An 18,074-nucleotide genomic window follows, 5' to 3' on the forward strand; every position below is an offset into this window, starting at 1 on the left:
AGTGTCTTACTGTTGGTATCAATAAATATTTGCTATATTGCCCATACCTAATTAAAGGCATTTTGTTACTGTCCAATTAATTGTATTTTATTTTCTTTCATGTTTTGAAAATTTCTTTGCAGAAGTGAGCAAATGACATGAGCAAAATGATATCATTGAAAGCATCTTGTTGTGACATTACTGTGCAGTGTAAATCTCACCTGCATGTGTAAATAGTGAGGCAAAAGCTATTTCTGTTACATTTGGTCAGAGCAATGGCGTTTCCTTAGAGCATTTTTTTAAGAGCTGCTGAAAACAAAGAGAGCTTTTATCAAACATACCATCATGACCAGAATTATTTCACTGAAAGTGTCTTGCTGTTGATATCAGTAAATATTTGGTATACTTGTATTGCTCATCCCTTATTAATAGTATTTTGCTACTGTGTAATTAATGGCATTTTGTTTATTCCTGTAATGGTTTGAAAATGCCTTTACAGAAGTTTTGTTGTATAGCAGGATTAGTTCTACAGGGCAGCAGTGACTACCTGAATTATTGCAACTGATTTTTCAGTCAGTATAGGAGTTGAATTTAATTATCCAGTTTCTGGTGTCTGGAACTGAGTTGTTTTTTTTTTTTCTTTTTCTCTTAAAATATAACAATATAAACATTACATTATTGTTTTATATCAAGTCTGTCACATTAACTCTTGTCACTGATTTTTTGCTGAAATGGTATTCATGTAAAAAAATAAAGAGCTAAATCTAATTGGGGCCCAGGAGCTGCAAGGTGACATATTAAACTTCTCCTGCACAATAGTACTGACCATTATGGTAAATTTGATTTTTAAAAAGTAAGGAAGCAGACGGTTTTGAAAGAACACAAAAACAATAGAATACATAGTGGCTTTATTATCCAAAATGTTGGTAAACATATATTAGTAGTAGGAGATTATGAGAAAGTGAATTTATTTCTCTTTGTTTAGGTTCCAAGGCTGTAACAGAATATACCAACAGCATGTTCGATATTGGTTCACCAGGGTACTTAGGCTCCTTGCAAGTCTTGCAGCTTGTGGAAGAACTGAAAATGGCTTTGCAATTTCTGTCCAATGGAGAGGAAAAGGAGTCTTTAAGAGATCAAATTCCAGAGGCTACCATTCTGTATTTAACTAAATGGTTAGAAAGAGGCACGGTATGTATTAATAAAAATAAATAAATAAAATTATACATGTTGCTAATTGAATATAGACACTCTACAAACATCCCATTGCAAAAGGGGCCTTTCCACCACTGAAGGAAGCCTGTTGAATTATGTCAAGATGCTTGTTAGCAGATGGCAACTCTAAACAGTGTCAAGTGGGGTTTTGCTTTTTAAAAATGAGAATACCCAACATCAAAGCTACTGTAAGTGTTTGGTTCTTTAAGGGAGGGTCAGTACTTGGCAGTAATATGACCTGATAATATTAGTTTCAGTTAACTTTTGAGCTCTCCATTTGATGTTTTTTGTATACAAGAAAAACAAGCATGTTTGATATTTTTGGTCTTTTTAGTACTATATTTCTGGCAAAAATTAGCAAAAGTCAACTTAACATGCATAACTGACATAGTGTGGAATGGATCAAAATAACTTACCTGCCAGTTCAGCCTAAATAGTGTTTTTTTCCCAGCCATGGGAAACTAGGGTTTAAAATGCTGAACTGCACAGTCACATACTTTTATTTTCTCACATGTTTAGACTTCCTCAATCACTCTATGATGAGAAGTAATACAAATGACAAGCTTGCCCCACTGCACTCTTTATGGTGGAACTCAACATTTATGGTCAAAATACAACTAGTGGTTGGTCCTACCCCATCGTTTTCCCTGTTGGTGACAGTAAAGCACCTACATCAAGAGACATTTTGACTCTGTTGTTTGTCCTGTACCTGTACAGCATCTGCAGTCACTAAAAAAGAACATCCAGGGTCACCTGGAGTATTTCCGGGAACCCATGCAGCACTTCTGCCACACCTGGGAGTGCTGCTGAAAGCTAATAGAAGCACACCTGGAGCACTTTCGGGTACAATATAAAAGGGGCCGCCTCACTCCATTCAGGGAGGTAGAGGACAGAGCTTGTGTGGAGGTGTAAAGGCGGCAGAAGAAATAGAGAAGGAAGAAAGCGAAAGAAGGGAGAAAAAGGGACTGAGTAATAATTGTAGGCATTTGGTGCTGTGTAAAGGAAAGAAAAACAAATAAAATGTGTGCTTGGAACTTGTGTGTCACTGTTTCTATCTTTGTCAGGGCTGAACTTCCACAATGTGAAAGGCATGTTTTCCTTAAATTGAAAATCTTGATTGTTTAAAGTGAACATTTTTTAATAAGTTTTAAGGTTTTTGCATTCTCCTATGAAAGCAATTTTACGTGGAAAATTAATTTATATCATGATTAATATATATCATGATTATGAAGAAATATCTTTGAATTGAAAGATACCATAATAATCTTTTCATTTATTGGCTGAGCCTTATAACCAGCACATTCTCATTTGTTATTGTCAGTAATCCCCTTCCATTTGATCTAACACTGTCTTACTGTTTCCTGTAATCTTTGATTACATGGTAAATTACTTGATTCTTATGCCATCAAATATATGGAAGACATTGTTCACTACATGCATTATCTCGGCAAGTCTCACTGTATCTGTTTGGATTGTTAAGGAACAACAGTGAATGAACATCAAGGGAACAACTACAGACTGCCTTTTCTTTACAAAGCATATTTATTTGGGAGTTTGAAAAAATAAACTCTCAACAAATCAGCAATTTCATTATAAAAGTGTATTAGACTTCAAAAAATTAGGAATGTTGTCTGTGATAAAATCAGGGCTGTGGAGTAAATAGATAAATCCTTTGACTCCGACTCCTTAGTTACTAGTACTTATGACTCTAATTCCTCTGTATTTAATATGCTAATGTATTTTCCATGTTGATTAAAGGAAGGCAACATACACGTTATTTAACCACAGAGTTACTGGCTAGGAAGCTGACTCTACCGTATTGGTCAGTTTAAACAAAAGACAAGAACCCCTGAACACACATCAGGCCATAGCACACACCTACACCTCCATCAATACACTTGTTTACACTCAAATGAACTTGTTAAACACATTATATCTGAAACAAAATGAAAACACTTTTTGTAATGTACCATAATCCAGATTACAATATGTGAATATCAGATTGTATAATAGCTCAGCTGAACTTCACACTATTAGTAACACAACTGTGCACTGGGCTTTATTCTTACATCAGAGAAGTACTTAATTATGACTATTATTTATGAAATGGGACATTTGAACTTGCTGTATTTTTTTTTCATTACAATTTAAATTTATTAGGAGTCAAGAGTTAGTACATTTTTGCCAACCCCGACTCCAGGTACCCAAAATTGTCTGCATCATTAATTTTTTTTAATCTAGGGTAGTCCTATATGAAAACCCCCCTTTCCCAGTTACTTCTAAATTTATATATATGTTTTTTGACAAATGATGTAGATATTTGTGATTAAAAATGAAGCATAATTCACAGTAAGTGTTGTTGGTAATTAGGTCTTAATAAAGATGAAATGTAGTAGGTACAGTATGATCTTACTGTTTTTGATTTTCGTCCTTCACATCAATGAAAGGACAAATTGAATAATGGTTGTTTAGGCTTTTGATATCTACCGTATGTTAAAGTATAATTAAAAAACACTTGTTTTACATTACTGTCATATGAATTACGTTTGCTTTGAATGATTTTTTAGAACTTTATAGCTACACATAATACATATATGACATATTAGTTTTGTTCAGTTAATAATGCTTTCAGCTTCAACCTTTGACACGTAGATAGTCATTGTTAAGTAATCGCCATCTTTTGTTAATTTCTTGTCCTTATCAGTGTTTTATATAGTATCATGATAATGTACACATTTATTTGACTAAAACTGGCAGAGTTAGCATTTTAAGTACATTTTTTGCTGTTTTTTAAGAACAACACATTATTGTCTGAAAAACTAAAGCACTAGTATAAAAGATTTAAAACTTTATATTATTGAATTAAAGGCAGACTTACTGATCAATACAAAGAAACAAAGCCAAATTGTACTGAAAAGGAAAAACAGAAAATTAGACCAGTTAAAGGCCATTATTGTTATCCCAGCCAGAGGCCTTTTGAGATAAGAAATGTTCCACAATAGAAACAGATGGTAAATAGGGCTGACACATAACTATAAGTGAAAGCAACATATCCCTATTTAGTCTACCAGGAAAAAACGGCTTTGAACATAAGGGTCTCAATTTGCCTTTAGTGCTTTATATTTATCATAAGTGCATTTGCATGCTAAACTGTTCATGTGTAGTTATTCTAGAGTGGCTCTGAAAACTTTGCTCCAAACTATTGTTTGCTAAAGTCTGCTTTGCATCTCATTCATTTTTACACTCTGTAGAAACATCAGAATATTGGATGTAAAGATAAACTGGAACAGTCCCTGCAGAAGCAGTATTTTGGACATTAACTAACTATAGATGATTAATTATGGAGATTCACCTTGATATGCACAAGAATCTTTTTTTGTTGTTGTTGTTACTTTCAATTTAATAAGATGTCATGCAGCCACTTAAGTCTGAGTGTCACTACCAAAGTAATTTTTGTACTTCTGTGTCTTAAGTAGTAGACTGCATAAACATTTTGATGCTGCTAAAATGACAGTGTCTTATGGGTGACCCTTTCTAGGTGTTAAATTGTTAAGATTATTAATTATTGCATTGCTATACGTATTAGTAATAATAATACTCCTAACATTAAGACAATTAAAAAAGTAACTAGAAAGGTCCAAATGTTTTGGAAAAGTGACCTTGAAGACATAAATATACACAGTAATACTTGCTTGGATTTTTTTAACATCAATAACAAGTTAAAAAGACACTTGTAGCTTTCCCTGTTTGACAAGTAACTTTAAAGAAATGTATTATACTCTTATTGAACCTAAAAGTTAAGGGCTCTCTTAAAAAATGTAATGTACATTGACTTCATGAATGGTGGGCAGCGTATTTTTTAAGGTTATGTCATCCTAAATGTTTTTCATAATTTAATTTTTTTATTTAATCTATATCTTGTAACCACAAGGTGGCACCACTGAGCCCAAAACTGCAGAAACAGAACTGCCAAACATGATTCTGGGTTTATGTCAATGTCAATTTATTTTTATAGCACATTTAAAACAACATAGTAATGCTGTGGACAAAGTGCTTTACAATAATAGAATAAAAGAAAAACAAAACAAATAACATTAAAACATACATAGAAATAAAATATATGAACATAAAATAAGATACATAATAAATAGAAATAATGTTATATAATCACAAAGAGGAAACCATCAGTATTACTGAAGGTCACGGAGTACAAGTGAATAGAAATGAGTTTTTAATCTTGTTTTGAACAGTTCAATTGTAGACGACTTTTTTATATGTTCAGGTAAAGAGTTCAACAGGCGAGGGGCAGCAGCTGCAAAGGCCCTGTCCCCCTTGGTTTTACACTTGGTACGAGGGACAACCAGAGACAACTGACCAGAAGATCTAAGCACTATGGATGGCTGGTGTAAAACACACAATTCAGATAAATAGGCAGGAGCAATCCCATGTAAAGATTTAAAAACTAGCAGCAAGATTTTAAAATCAATTCGAAAACTGACAGGCAGCCAGTGTGAAGAAGCTAAAATAGGAGAAGCAGAGTCATACTTTATTGCCCCAACCAGAAAGCAAGCGGCAGCATTTTGGACCAGCTGTAACCTGTGTATCAGAGATTTGTTAATCCCAGAATACAGCGAGTTGCAGTAATCGAGGCGAGAAAAAATAAAAGCATGAGTAGCTTTCTCAATATCCCTAGAAGATAAAAAAGGCTTGATCTTACCTAATAGACAAAGTTGGAAAAAGCAACTCCTGACTACAGAATTTACTTGTTTCTCAAAAGAGAGGTTACTATCAAAGATAACACCAAGATTGCGGACTTGAGGTTTGTAAAAGACAGAGAAAGAACCGAGAAGTTCAAGACCAATGTGGGCTTTAGCTGATAGACCCACTATAAGCACCTCCATTTTGTTTTGATTTAGATCAAGAAAATTGTTAGCCATCCAGGATCTTAGTTCAGACAGACAGTTGTGGAGTTGATTTATTGCAGAGTTGCAGACAGGAATATAAACCTGAGTATCATCAGCATAGCAGTGAAAAGAAATGTTAAATTTCCTAAAAATCGCTCCAATAGGGTGAAGGTATATAGAGAATAACACAGGACCCAAAATATATCCCTGAGGAACATCATATTTAAGAGGAGCAGTAGATGAAAAAGAGGAATTAAAAGTCACTGAAAAGTGCCTACCAGTTAGATATAACCTGAACCAGTTAAGAGCAGCTCCTTTAAGCCCAACAAGATGTTCAAGCCGCATCAGCAATATTTCATGGTCAATGGTGTCAAAGGCTGTGGACAGGTCAAGGAGGAGAAGGACTGCCGCATCACCTGAGTCAGTAATAAGAGAAATGTCGTTGAACACTTTCAGGAGTGCCGTTTCAACTCCATGATAACGCCTAAAGCCAGATTGGTAGGTCTCAAATAAATTATTGGAGTTAAAGTGATCGACCAATTCATTATGAATAATTCTTTCTAGAATTTTAGCCAGAAATGGCAGTTGGGAAATTGGACGAAAATTGGCTAAAACTCCAGGATCTAATTCTGCCTTTTTTAGACGGGGACGGACAGCAGCATGTTTAAAAAATGAGGGCACAACCCCTGAACTAGTAGAATCATTTATAATCGCTAGTAAAGATGGGCCCAACACATCAAAGGCTTCCACTAAGAGACATGGTGAAACAATATCGATGGGGCTGGAAGCTGGTTTAAGGGTGTCAATAGTTCTTTTTAGCTGTGAAAGTGAGACTAGATCAAAGGATTCTAGGATAATGTCATGATTAACAGTAGGAAGTTTATATTCAGTTTGAACAATGCCACTGTGGATAGTATCAATTTTGCTGACAAAGAATGATGGAAACTGCTGACATGAATGAACAGTGCTATTTAATCCCATCACGGAATGAGGGTGAATGGCCGCGTTAATTGAATTAAATAAGACCCTAGGATTCTTTGAATGACGGGATACTAAATTGGCAAAGAAGTCTTGTTTCGTTTTCCTAACTTCAGCCTGGAAATTGAAAATAGAAGTCCTGAAAATCTGTTTAGAGACAATCAGTCCATCTTTTTTCCAACGTTGTTCAGCAGTTCGACAGGCACAGCGCAGTGATCGCGTAGTTTCATTTAGCCAGGGAGCAGGTCTTCCCTTATTACTACTGCGTATCTTGGGTGGAGCAATTGCGTCTAAAAGTGTTTTACAGGAAGAATTAAATTTTGCAACAGAATCATCAATACCATTATTTTGGTCATGCACATAAAGACTAGAGAAAAAGGTTTTAAAATCAGATATAATAGAAGAGTTTAAAAAGTGCAAGCAGCGTGGGGGACAGCTATTAGTCGGGACATCAACAGTAATATTCAGATCCATCATTATAGAAAAGTGATCAGTGAAAGAAACATCACATAAATCAATATTATTCACTGAAATATCACAAGTAAGAATGAGATCAAGGGTGTGACCGAGAGAGTGAGTTGGCGTATTAATATGCTGTATAAAATCAAATGAGTCCAATAGTGATAAAAAGTTATTGACCAAAGGTTTCCATTGACAATAAACGTGAATGTTGAAATCACCAACAATAAATACTTTGTCATGGGAGAGGGTGATATCAGCCAGGAGATAAGAGAATTCAGAAATAAAAGTATCAATAATTACAGGAGGTCTATAAACCACGGCAAACAGCAGAGAAGGGGAGCTGCACTCTTCAAAAAGTTGAAGTTCAAAGCTGCTAAACGGACCCCTTTTAAGACTCCGACACAAGAACATACTTTTAAAAACAGTGGCAATGCCCCATGACGAGTCAGACGAGGAGAGTTTAAAAATGAATAACCTGATGGAACCAAGTTAGCAAAACATGAAGAGTCACCATTTAAAATCCAAGTCTCAGTGATGAAGAAGAAATCCAGATTATTAGAGGTAATAAAGAATAAAAGTTTTATTAGACACTGATCTCACGTTCAAGAGAGCAGCCTTGATAGAAGTAGAAGAGCTTGTTGCAGGATTAGCACGGGTGAGCATGCGGAGATTAGCAGTGTTTACTACTCGATTGCAGACCGAGGAAAAGTGATACCACCTTGAAATGGAGAAATTAAATCCGGTGTCCAGCGCCCATTAACCAGTGATGGAGTCCTGAGCAGGAGAAGATGGGTCATAGACGGCTCGCAGGCATCGGGAATCAAAGCTCTGGGACTTGAGTTAGCATTGTTTAACAGCAATTCCAGCTCTTTTCCCACGACAGCAGCGGGTGCGTTTGCGTCTCCGAGTTTGCATTCAACTCACTGATACAGGTGAACACCGGCGTCCAGGTGAAGAAGTCAGGAGATGAATAAAACAAAGGTGGATGTTCACAAAAAATCCAATCAGGAGATGAAAATTGAAAAGCCAGAAAATATGTTTAGTAAAGACTCACAATCATAGGACAGTGACCGTTGGGATAAAATAAAACATAACAAAGTTAAAACATAGACTAGAGAGACAAGCAGACGGCCAGGTACACCAGTCGGCGCCATCTTTTCAGAAAGTACATAAAAAATATAAGCTGTTTATTTGTCCCAAGCACAATTACAATAATCACCCCTCAAAAGATCAATAATTAAATACAATAATTCTGTCAATTTTCCCTCGTTCCTGAGTGTCTCACTTTCTACCTCACGTTGGGGAGTCAGAGTTAAGGAGCAGCAGGCTTATTTTCATGTAAAACCCAAGACTGCTTCCGGTGTCACCACACGGTCAGTTGGGAGCACTTCTGGGTCATGTGGAAACCAGTATTGTCCTCCCCCATCAACTCTGGTGGTACCCAAGGAGCCTGACAGGGTTGCATCTCCACACTCCAATTCCCATGTAATCCTGTGGGTGTCCTGATTGGTATCAGCCTTGAGGAACACTGCCACCTTCCATTAGGGGTATCAACTGTTTCTGTAATCCGCGTTGAGCCAGTCCATCCATTATAGACAGATCCCAGCCGTGATGAAGATTACAGAGTGTTCTGGTCCGGCACTGTCACCATTCTAGCCAGGGCGAGATGCCTTTCCTTCCTCTTGGGCATTTACAATCTACAGTATATATAATGCAAAGATAACTGACTGACGCCACTCACTCACTCAGTCTACAAAAACATTATTTCTCATTAGTTAAAAAGCTGGAATTTGGAAGAATTGTATAACTAGGGCTGTAGGTAACCACTAAGAAAGGATATGTCAATATATTAATATTTAGGAGTAAAAAATAAAAAACCCTACAATACAAAAACTAAAAATCACAAAATCTCAAAAATATTTTGACTGATTTGATTGAAATTTGGTGATGTTCTAGAAAAAAGAAAATGAACCAACCCATGTTATTTGTTTTTTGTCACTAGTAATGCTGTAGCGAGTGGGCTATTTTAAGGTACCCCATCTATTTTTCCAGACGAGTGAATAAACTAAGGTGATGTGAGAAGGCAATAGCCTGATATGATATGTGGTTTGAGCTGTTAAGTGGAAGAAGGTTGGTTCCCCAGACTGAAGTAAGATATGCTGTACACCTCAAGTCCAGCTGCCATGGAGGCAGAGACAAAGGAGTATTCCTTGTACCCAAGGCAGCAAGGCTATGACCAATGGTGCTTGTGCAGCTCAGAATAGAATGTGGGGATGGACATTATGGTTTAAGCCTTTAAGCAGAATAAATAATTCTGCTATGGCTATAATAGGAGAGACTTGTTTAACTCCATTTCACTTACTGGGAGCTTTATGCCATTGTGTACTGGTATTTGCCATGGGTGCTAGATCCCCAGCCTGTATGTGCATATACACTCATGCACAACTTAAGGGGAAAACTTTCTACATTTACAAAGCAATCTGGAAGGGCACTAATGGAATGAGAAGGTATGTACAAAATTTATTTAAGCAGTTCTAGAATAGGCTACATAGGAGGTTTAGTACAGGCCAAGATTACATTTTCTTGGAAGTTATCAGACAGTGATATTGATAACATTTATAACTACCCTGAAATGAATAGCTTAATGTAAATTGACACAAATAATGAAAAAAAATAGACTAAAATTCTCTTGACTTACTGTTAGACATGAGTTAGACATATGCTTGTTTCACACTGGTTATGAGCCGAACCTTAGTGAGAATATTTGGATTCAAATCAAAACCTGCAAGATTCACAATAGAAGTTTGTAAATTGATTTTCAAAAGCAAACAACAGTGTCAATGTACATCTTTGAAATAATATAAAACATACAGGTTTACATGGGAAAGTTATAGTAAGAGAGACATTTCTGTATTTGTTTTACCCCCTACTCTTATAAGCCTTCCAAAACTTGCTACAGAGAAGCATCCCCACAGCACGAACCTGCTACCACCATGCCTCATGACGGGATGGTATGTTTTTCGTAATGCGTAAAGCCTGGCTTAGTTTGATCTCATCACACCATAAAAACATCTTCCAGCCAACTTCTGTGTGCCTTCTGGCAGACAGAAGGTAAGATGCCAGGTGGATTTTTTAACAGTGGCTTTCTCTTTGCCGCTTTCCCATAAAGCTGCAACTGGTTAAGTACCCAGGCAACATTTGTATGCACAGTCTCGCCCACTGTAGCTTGTAACTCATTCAGAGTTATCATGGGTCTCTTGGCAGACTCCCTAATTAGTCATCTTCTTGCACAGTCACTCGTTTTTTTTTTTTGTGACGGTCTGCCCTAGACAGATTTTTAGCTGTGGTATACTCTCTCCATAGATACACATTGAGCCGAAGTACTCAATAATGCTGTGCTAACTTAATGGAGATTACCTGCATGGTCAAGAAGGGTTAAGAAAAACTTAAATACATAAATACTCTTTCAATTTCCTCTAGATGTTCATGCAGTCATGGAATTGAGATCTCCCTTAAATGATAAGGCAGAGAAAGAGCCTTACATCTTTTGTCCTGAGCAATATAGTACCTTCTATAAGAGGCCCTTCTTTTGACACTCACTGTACCAGGGAATGTCTGGACACATATTTACTGTCCCTTACTCCCTTCCTATTAAAGAATCATTCTTGATTAGTGTCGATTTCACACTACTTCTGTCTTATATTATGTTTCCACACCTGCAATCCTATTCCGGACTGGGCCACAATGTGTAAAAGAATGTTCATACTTTAAAACTGAATGGATGCAGACAGGTGCGGGTGCAGTTGTGGACAGAGAATGCACACCCTGTTCTGTGATGTAGAATCATTCCAGTCCTGCACACTGGCCTTCACTTCAAACGTGTCCATGTTTTGTTGTCTAACCCATGCACATTCAACATACACAGGAACAGGAAGACACAGAGGCACATTTTCACAGACACTTGCACCCATGTGACATAACTGCTGATGACCGTCACGGCTATACAGATGTACAAAGTATACACAGGCCATAAGAATTTAGGAATGAAACAGCATAAGATGGTGTAAAATCTATAGAAGCCTTATAGCTCCTGCATGTAACTTTCAGGGTCATGGTCACATGAGAATAACAGATAATGAGGAAAGTACAAACACAAATGCCAAAACACAGCCTGACATGATTAGCATCTGTGTGCTGTCCTTAGCTAGAAACAAGTTAGAAAATGTGCTCATGAGGTAACATTTAGGTGCACTCAAGGGTCATGCAAGCACTGTAGCCCTCAATGGAGGTGGATTCAAGAACCATCCCAATCCTTTTCAGGTTTGCAAGGGCCAAAGGCTATGTCACCAGATTAGGGAAAAATGCTGAAAACAGGACTGGACAGGACTGTAGCCTGTCACAGAGACCTCTCTTACTCTCTCTCTCACACACACACACACACCACAACACAAAGGCTCGGATGCAAGTATACGATGAACATAACAGTTTTATTTGTGAGAAACTCTTTTGCAATCATTTCCCACAACACAATCACAGTCCAAAACAGCACACAGCAATACTTTGTCTCTGTTTTCTTCTCTCTCTCTCTCTCTCTCTCTCTTCATCATTGCCTTCTCTGCTCCTCCCAGCAAGCTTTGTCCTCCTTCCTTCTATCTCTGGCCTCCGGGCTATGGTAGCAGGAAGCTCCTTTTATTTTAGCCCCGGGAGTTCTTAGGATGTTCCCAAGGCTTGGTCTGGGTGCATTTCTGGGTAAGGATGGAGCCCCAGAAAGTAGGGCTCCCCAGTCCCCGCAGCACCTCCTGGTGGGAGCCACAGAACCAACAGGGTTAAGTCAACAAACTCCAAGTGACACGATGCTGTGTGGAAATCCCTGGTGATGCCTCAACTCAAGGGGGCTGCCATCTAGTGCCCTGTTGAGGCAGAACCCTGTGCAAGTTGTCTCCCCCATTTTTCCACGCATGGTGTCCCAGCTGGGTAAGCATCCCAGGTGGCACCCTTCACAATAAATATGTATGCATATTTATATATATATATATATATATATATATATATATATATATATATATATATATATATATATATATATATATATATAAAATTTACTAAAAATGCATTTTTCCAAAGGCATTGCATACTGAGGAATTACCTACAAACTACTAACAAATGTACTGTTAAATAAAAATGTTTTCTGGGGCCAATCCTTTTAACTAAAGATAGTTGGTCTGATAAGTATCATGAGTAAATTATTTGAAGCTATTATAAGAAGCACACATCTGGCATGAGTATATTAAAAACATAAATATGAACAATATATACAGGTTTGTTGGGTAATTAATTTGTCACTAACATGGTAGAGGTGTAAGCAAATTCATTGTCTTGGGCTCCACTCCAATATCCATTCACTGTCTATGTGGAGAATATTTTTTTTTATTCCTACATCCACAAAGACCTGCATGTTAATTGTCAGTTCTAAATTGTTCCTGTGTGAATGTGTGCATTAATAGACACTGTGATTGGTTGTTACCTTTAGCACAGTGCTCCTGCTCCTAGACGCCTCCCTCAATTGAAATGGACCAAATAGCTTTGACAATGTGTAAGAAAACTGTATTATAATTGAATGTGTTCTGTCGTAATTTGATGTTTTCTTTTGTTTTGAATAATCCTGCAGTTAGTGTACCTCTGCGTACTTGTAACTCTGCACCACTTCCACGTCCTACCTTTTGTCTTAATGACAAAAGGCAAAAAGTGAAACTGGATCAGACACAAATAAACTGATTGCAAAAGTATTCAAATCAGTATTTAGTAAATACACCTTTGGCAGCCACTCTAGCCTTCAATCTCTGTGTACATATCTTTATCGGCTTTGCACATCTGGACACTGCAATTTTCCTCTATTCTTTGCAAAACTGCTCAGGCTGTGCCAGGTTGCATAGGGATTGTCAATGTATAGCCTTTTTCACCTCCAGTTACAAATTAATTAAGTATATCAAAAAATCAAATTCTCATTTGGATTGAGGGCTTTGCTCATATTTATCAAGTGTCTCAGAATTATTCTTAGGAATTGCAATAAAAGTCTTGACTAGGATAAGAATGTGTCCTACCTCTGACTAGGACATCAGAAGTAGTTTTGAAGTATCCTACACCCAGTTCCAGCTATGAATTGGAGCTTGAAATTAATTCTGAGCTGCAAAATGGCACACATGATAATGTTTTGTATTTTTCTGATATCAAGTTTCACCACAAAGATGATGATAATAATAATAATAATAATAATAATAATATTTCAATTAGTATAAGAACAACAACAACAAGAAAAACATAAGGTAGGATATTGCACTAAGCTGTATGCAATTGTTGCCACTTTGCAGCAGCATCAAAAATAATGCTGTTATGAGGAGAAAGATGGAGAGACAGAGACACACACACCAAATAAGAGTAAAGTCCAATAACAGGCACGTTTATTTAACAATGAATGATCCATAGCCATACTTTCAGAAGAATTGCCTTCCCGTTGTTATGATTACAGGGAAGGACTTATAAAATAACAGAGACTGAAATTAGGCGCGTCTGTTCTTATGCTCAATTATCCACTGTTACCCTAACCCTAACCCTGACCTTCTTCCAGAGTCGTGTGTCATGCCTCTTTCTGTGATCCCTTCTCATTTTCTGTGCAGCTCTGTTTCCAGTGCCCTAGGAGTCTCTGGATGCCTTCTTGGACTTTCCCGGGCTTGTTCCAAGGGTTTTTGCAATGCAGAACTCTGCAAATCTCTATGACATTTTACTGTCAATCACAAATCCAGGCCTGCTTATCTTCAGGGAAATATGCTGGCAACTACAATATAGTTTGCATCCATGTCAACCTGTATGTTGATAACCGTGATATTGCTTGTGATTCACATATGCATGCTCATCCACACATAGGGAAATGATGTTTATGTGCCTGCTGCCAGTCTTATCAACAACTCCAAGAAAACCAATGATTTGCATGAATGAAGCTTGCCCAGATGGAGTGTTATAAGGACGTTCAAAGTTATTGCAGAATTCAAGAAATGGTTGGTTGTGATATACCCAAATCATTACTATTGCAAAGTTGCATTTCCTCCAGTCCACACAACATAATGTTGTCAACACTTTAATTTTGGCTGACAGTACATGGCTTCTTCTTGTAGATGGAGCAATCATATTACGTGCAAGATTTGTTTTGAATATTACTCTATTTCTGTCAAATTGATATCTTTTTATGAGTTCATTGTCTTATAGCATTTCCAAAACGTGTGTGCCGATCTCTGTCTGAAGGCCATCTTGAATGGCATGAACTAGCAAGTTAAGACAGCTCACAAACTCTTAAATCCTGGTGAAGTTGGGAGTAATTTCCTAAATTAGGAAAATTGATAAAACACTTACTCCTACTCCTCAGAGTAGGGCAAAATTTGTGTCACTCAGATTTTCAATCCAGTTAGGACCTACTCTTACATATGATAAATGCAGGCACTGCACTCTGACTTGGCCCTTCCAGGACATTAAAACTGTTTTGAAGCTATTCCTGTGTAGCTTTTGCCTTATGCTTGGGGTCATTGTTTTCCTGGAATACAAATTTTCTCCCAAAGCACAGGATGCTTGCAGACTGCATGATGTTTTCCTCCAGGATTTTGCTGCATTCATTTTACCCTCTACCTTCACAAGGTCTGCAGGGCCTGCTGCAGAGAAGCATTCTCACAAAATGAAACTTCCACCATCATGCTTCATTGTGAAGATGGTGTGTTTTTGATAATGTGCAGTATTTCGTTTATGCCAAACCTAATGTTTAGTCTGTTGATCAAAAAGCTCAATTTTGGTCTTGACACAACATGGAGCCTTCTTTCGGCTGACTTTAAAGATTCATCTGGCAAACTCTAGTTGAGATGTCATTTTTTTTATAGTGCCTTTCTCTTTGTCATTGTCCCATTGAGCTACAACTGGGGGCGAACCATTCTCAGCCACTATAGCCTGTTCTCCTTCAGAGTTCTCATAGGTCTCTTGGTAGTCTCATTTTTGTTCAATCACTCGGTTTTAAAGAACAGCCTGCTCTAGGGGGTATATACTGTAGCTGAGCAATACTCTTACCATTTCTTAATGATTGATTTAACTGGACTCCAAGGGATATTAGGTGATGGATGTTTCCTTCTATGGATCCCATGACATGCTTTTTAGTCACATCTTCATAGAGTTGCTAGGAGTACTTGTTTGTCTTCATTTTTTTTAAGTTAGGCCACTATATTGACTCACCACAAACTAGTACTTCCGGATACAAGACCATTTATACTATAGTCAGTTGAAACCTCTTGACTACAGACAAATGATATCCATTTAACTAATTATGTGACTTCTAAAACAATTGGCTACACTAGTGATGATTTAGGTGTGTCATATTAACAGGAGTGAATACTTATGCAATCATTTATTTTGTGTTTTATGTTTGTAATTAATTTAGGCCACTGTAGAGATTTGTTTCCACATTTTTACTTCATTTTAAGTCATTTTCTGTTGTTTGGTGTCAAAACAGCCAAATTAACTGTTTTGTGTTTCAGTGTTTTATAAAAAAAACGTGAAAATACCTGTTGTAGATGCTATACTACATGATGATGCAGTTGGAACTCATTATGTTGTGTACTGATAAAAGTTTTTTTTTTTTCTCTTGCTCATTCTCATTTACTGAGACACAATGAAAACGAAGGTGCGTTTGGCTTCCTTTTTTTCTTTTTCTTTCCATTAGAACATTGGAAAAATCTAGACAAGAAAGGCCATTCAGCCCAACAAAGCTCCCCAGTACTATCCAATTAATTTATCCATAAAAACATAAAGTCTAGTTTTGAAACTCCCTAAAGTCTTACTGTCTACCACACTACTTGGTAGTTTATTCCAAGTGTCTATTGTTCTCTGTGTAAAGAAAAACTTCCTAATGCTCATGTGAAATTTGCCCTTAACAAGTTTCCAACTGTGTCCCCGTGTTTTTGATGATCTCAATTTAAAATAACATTCTCAATCCACTGTAATAATTCTGTTTGTAATTTTAACACTTCAATAATGTCACCTCTTAATCTTCTTTGGCTTAAACTTAAAAAGCTCAGCTCTTTTAATCTTTTTTCATAATTCATCCCCTGTAGCCCAGTAATGAGCTAGTCACTCTTCTGTAGTGCTGCTATGTCTTTTTTGTAGCCTAGAGACCAAAACTGTACGCAGTACTCCAGATGAGGCCTCACAAGTGCATTATAAAACCTGAGCATAACCTCCTCAGACTTGTACTCGACACATCATGTTATATAAACTAACATTCTGTTTGCCACCTTAATGGCTTCTGAACACTGCCTGGAAGTTTATAGTGTACAGTCCACTTCATGTTATATAACCTAACATTCTGTTTGCCATCTTAATGGCTTCTAAACAGTGTCTGGGAGTAAATACTTCTCATAAGGTGTACTTTTGATTTTCAGACCTCTCATTGTGCTTTGAAATCTAACATTTTTACTTCCTATGTGTGATACTTTACATTTACTGACATTAAACCTCATCTGCCCAAGCCTGTATGTTGTCCAAGTCCCTCTGTAACAATGTGATGGATTGCAGATTAGCTGCCATTCCACCCATCTTGGTATCTTCTGCAATATTACCAGCTTTTTACTTATATTACTATCGAAATAATTTATATATATTAAAAGGAGCAGCAGCCCTAGCGCTGACCCCTGTGGAACACTGCTCTTAACATCAGCCAATTCTGATAAGGTTCCTCACACCATTGCCCTCTGCTTTGTGTGTCTGAGATAATTCTGCACCCATCTAAAAACATCACCCTGAACTCCCACTTCTTTTAGTTTGATGCCCATCCTCTCTTGCGGCACCTTATAAAATGCTTTCTGAAAGTTAAGATAAATAATATCATATGCTCCACTTTGATCATATCCTTTTATTGCTACCTCATATAATTCCAGCCCGTCAGTATAACATGAGCTCCATTTTCTGAACCCATGTTGACTATTCAGTAAAACTCCTTTACTTTCCATGTGCTGCTCAATCTTATCCTTAATAATTCCTTCCATTAATTTTCCTGTGATGCACACAAGCTTACTGGCCTATAGTTGCTTGGATCTGCTGGTCACCTCTTTTTATATAATTGGGTAATTTTTGCCATTTTCCAGTTATTTAGAATTTCCCTAGATAGATAGATAGATAGATAGATAGATAGATAGATAGATAGATAGATAGAAGGCTCTCTCGTCATCTTGAACCCTCAGACTATATGCCAGACACCAGATAAAAGTCCAAAATAATGACTTTTTTTTAATAAAAAGTGCACAAAGCACCCTCCTCTCCCCAATACTCATAAATACACTACAATAAGCAATAATCCAATCCTGCACTCCCAAACGCGTTGCCACCCTTCCACCCAGCTCAGCTCGTCGTCTGAGGATTTCCCACAATCCTTTATAGTCCTTGACCCTGAAGTGTTTCGCTCTCTCTGTCCATGTGACTAGGAACATTTCCGGATCAGGTAAAAACTCC

General features: G+C 37.2%; 1 protein-coding gene across 10 annotated transcripts in view; it reads left to right on the forward strand.

Annotated features, from left to right (window-relative positions):
* Positions 1–18,074, forward strand: part of ppfibp2b (PPFIA binding protein 2b) — a 291,180-nt gene that overhangs the window by 132,887 nt on the left and 140,219 nt on the right. For 9 of the 10 annotated variants that reach the window (XM_039749799.1, XM_039749816.1, XM_039749800.1 and 6 more), the window contains exon 3: positions 965–1,170. The exons of the other annotated variant lie outside the window; for it this stretch is intronic. In XM_039749799.1, coding sequence (XP_039605733.1) covers positions 965–1,170 — 206 coding nt within the window. The remainder of the gene's footprint in view (positions 1–964; positions 1,171–18,074) is intronic. 10 annotated transcript variants of the gene reach the window in all.

The sequence above is a fragment of the Polypterus senegalus genome, chromosome 1, assembly GCF_016835505.1.
Source record: "Polypterus senegalus isolate Bchr_013 chromosome 1, ASM1683550v1, whole genome shotgun sequence".
NCBI classification, from domain to species: Eukaryota; Metazoa; Chordata; class Cladistia; order Polypteriformes; family Polypteridae; genus Polypterus; species Polypterus senegalus.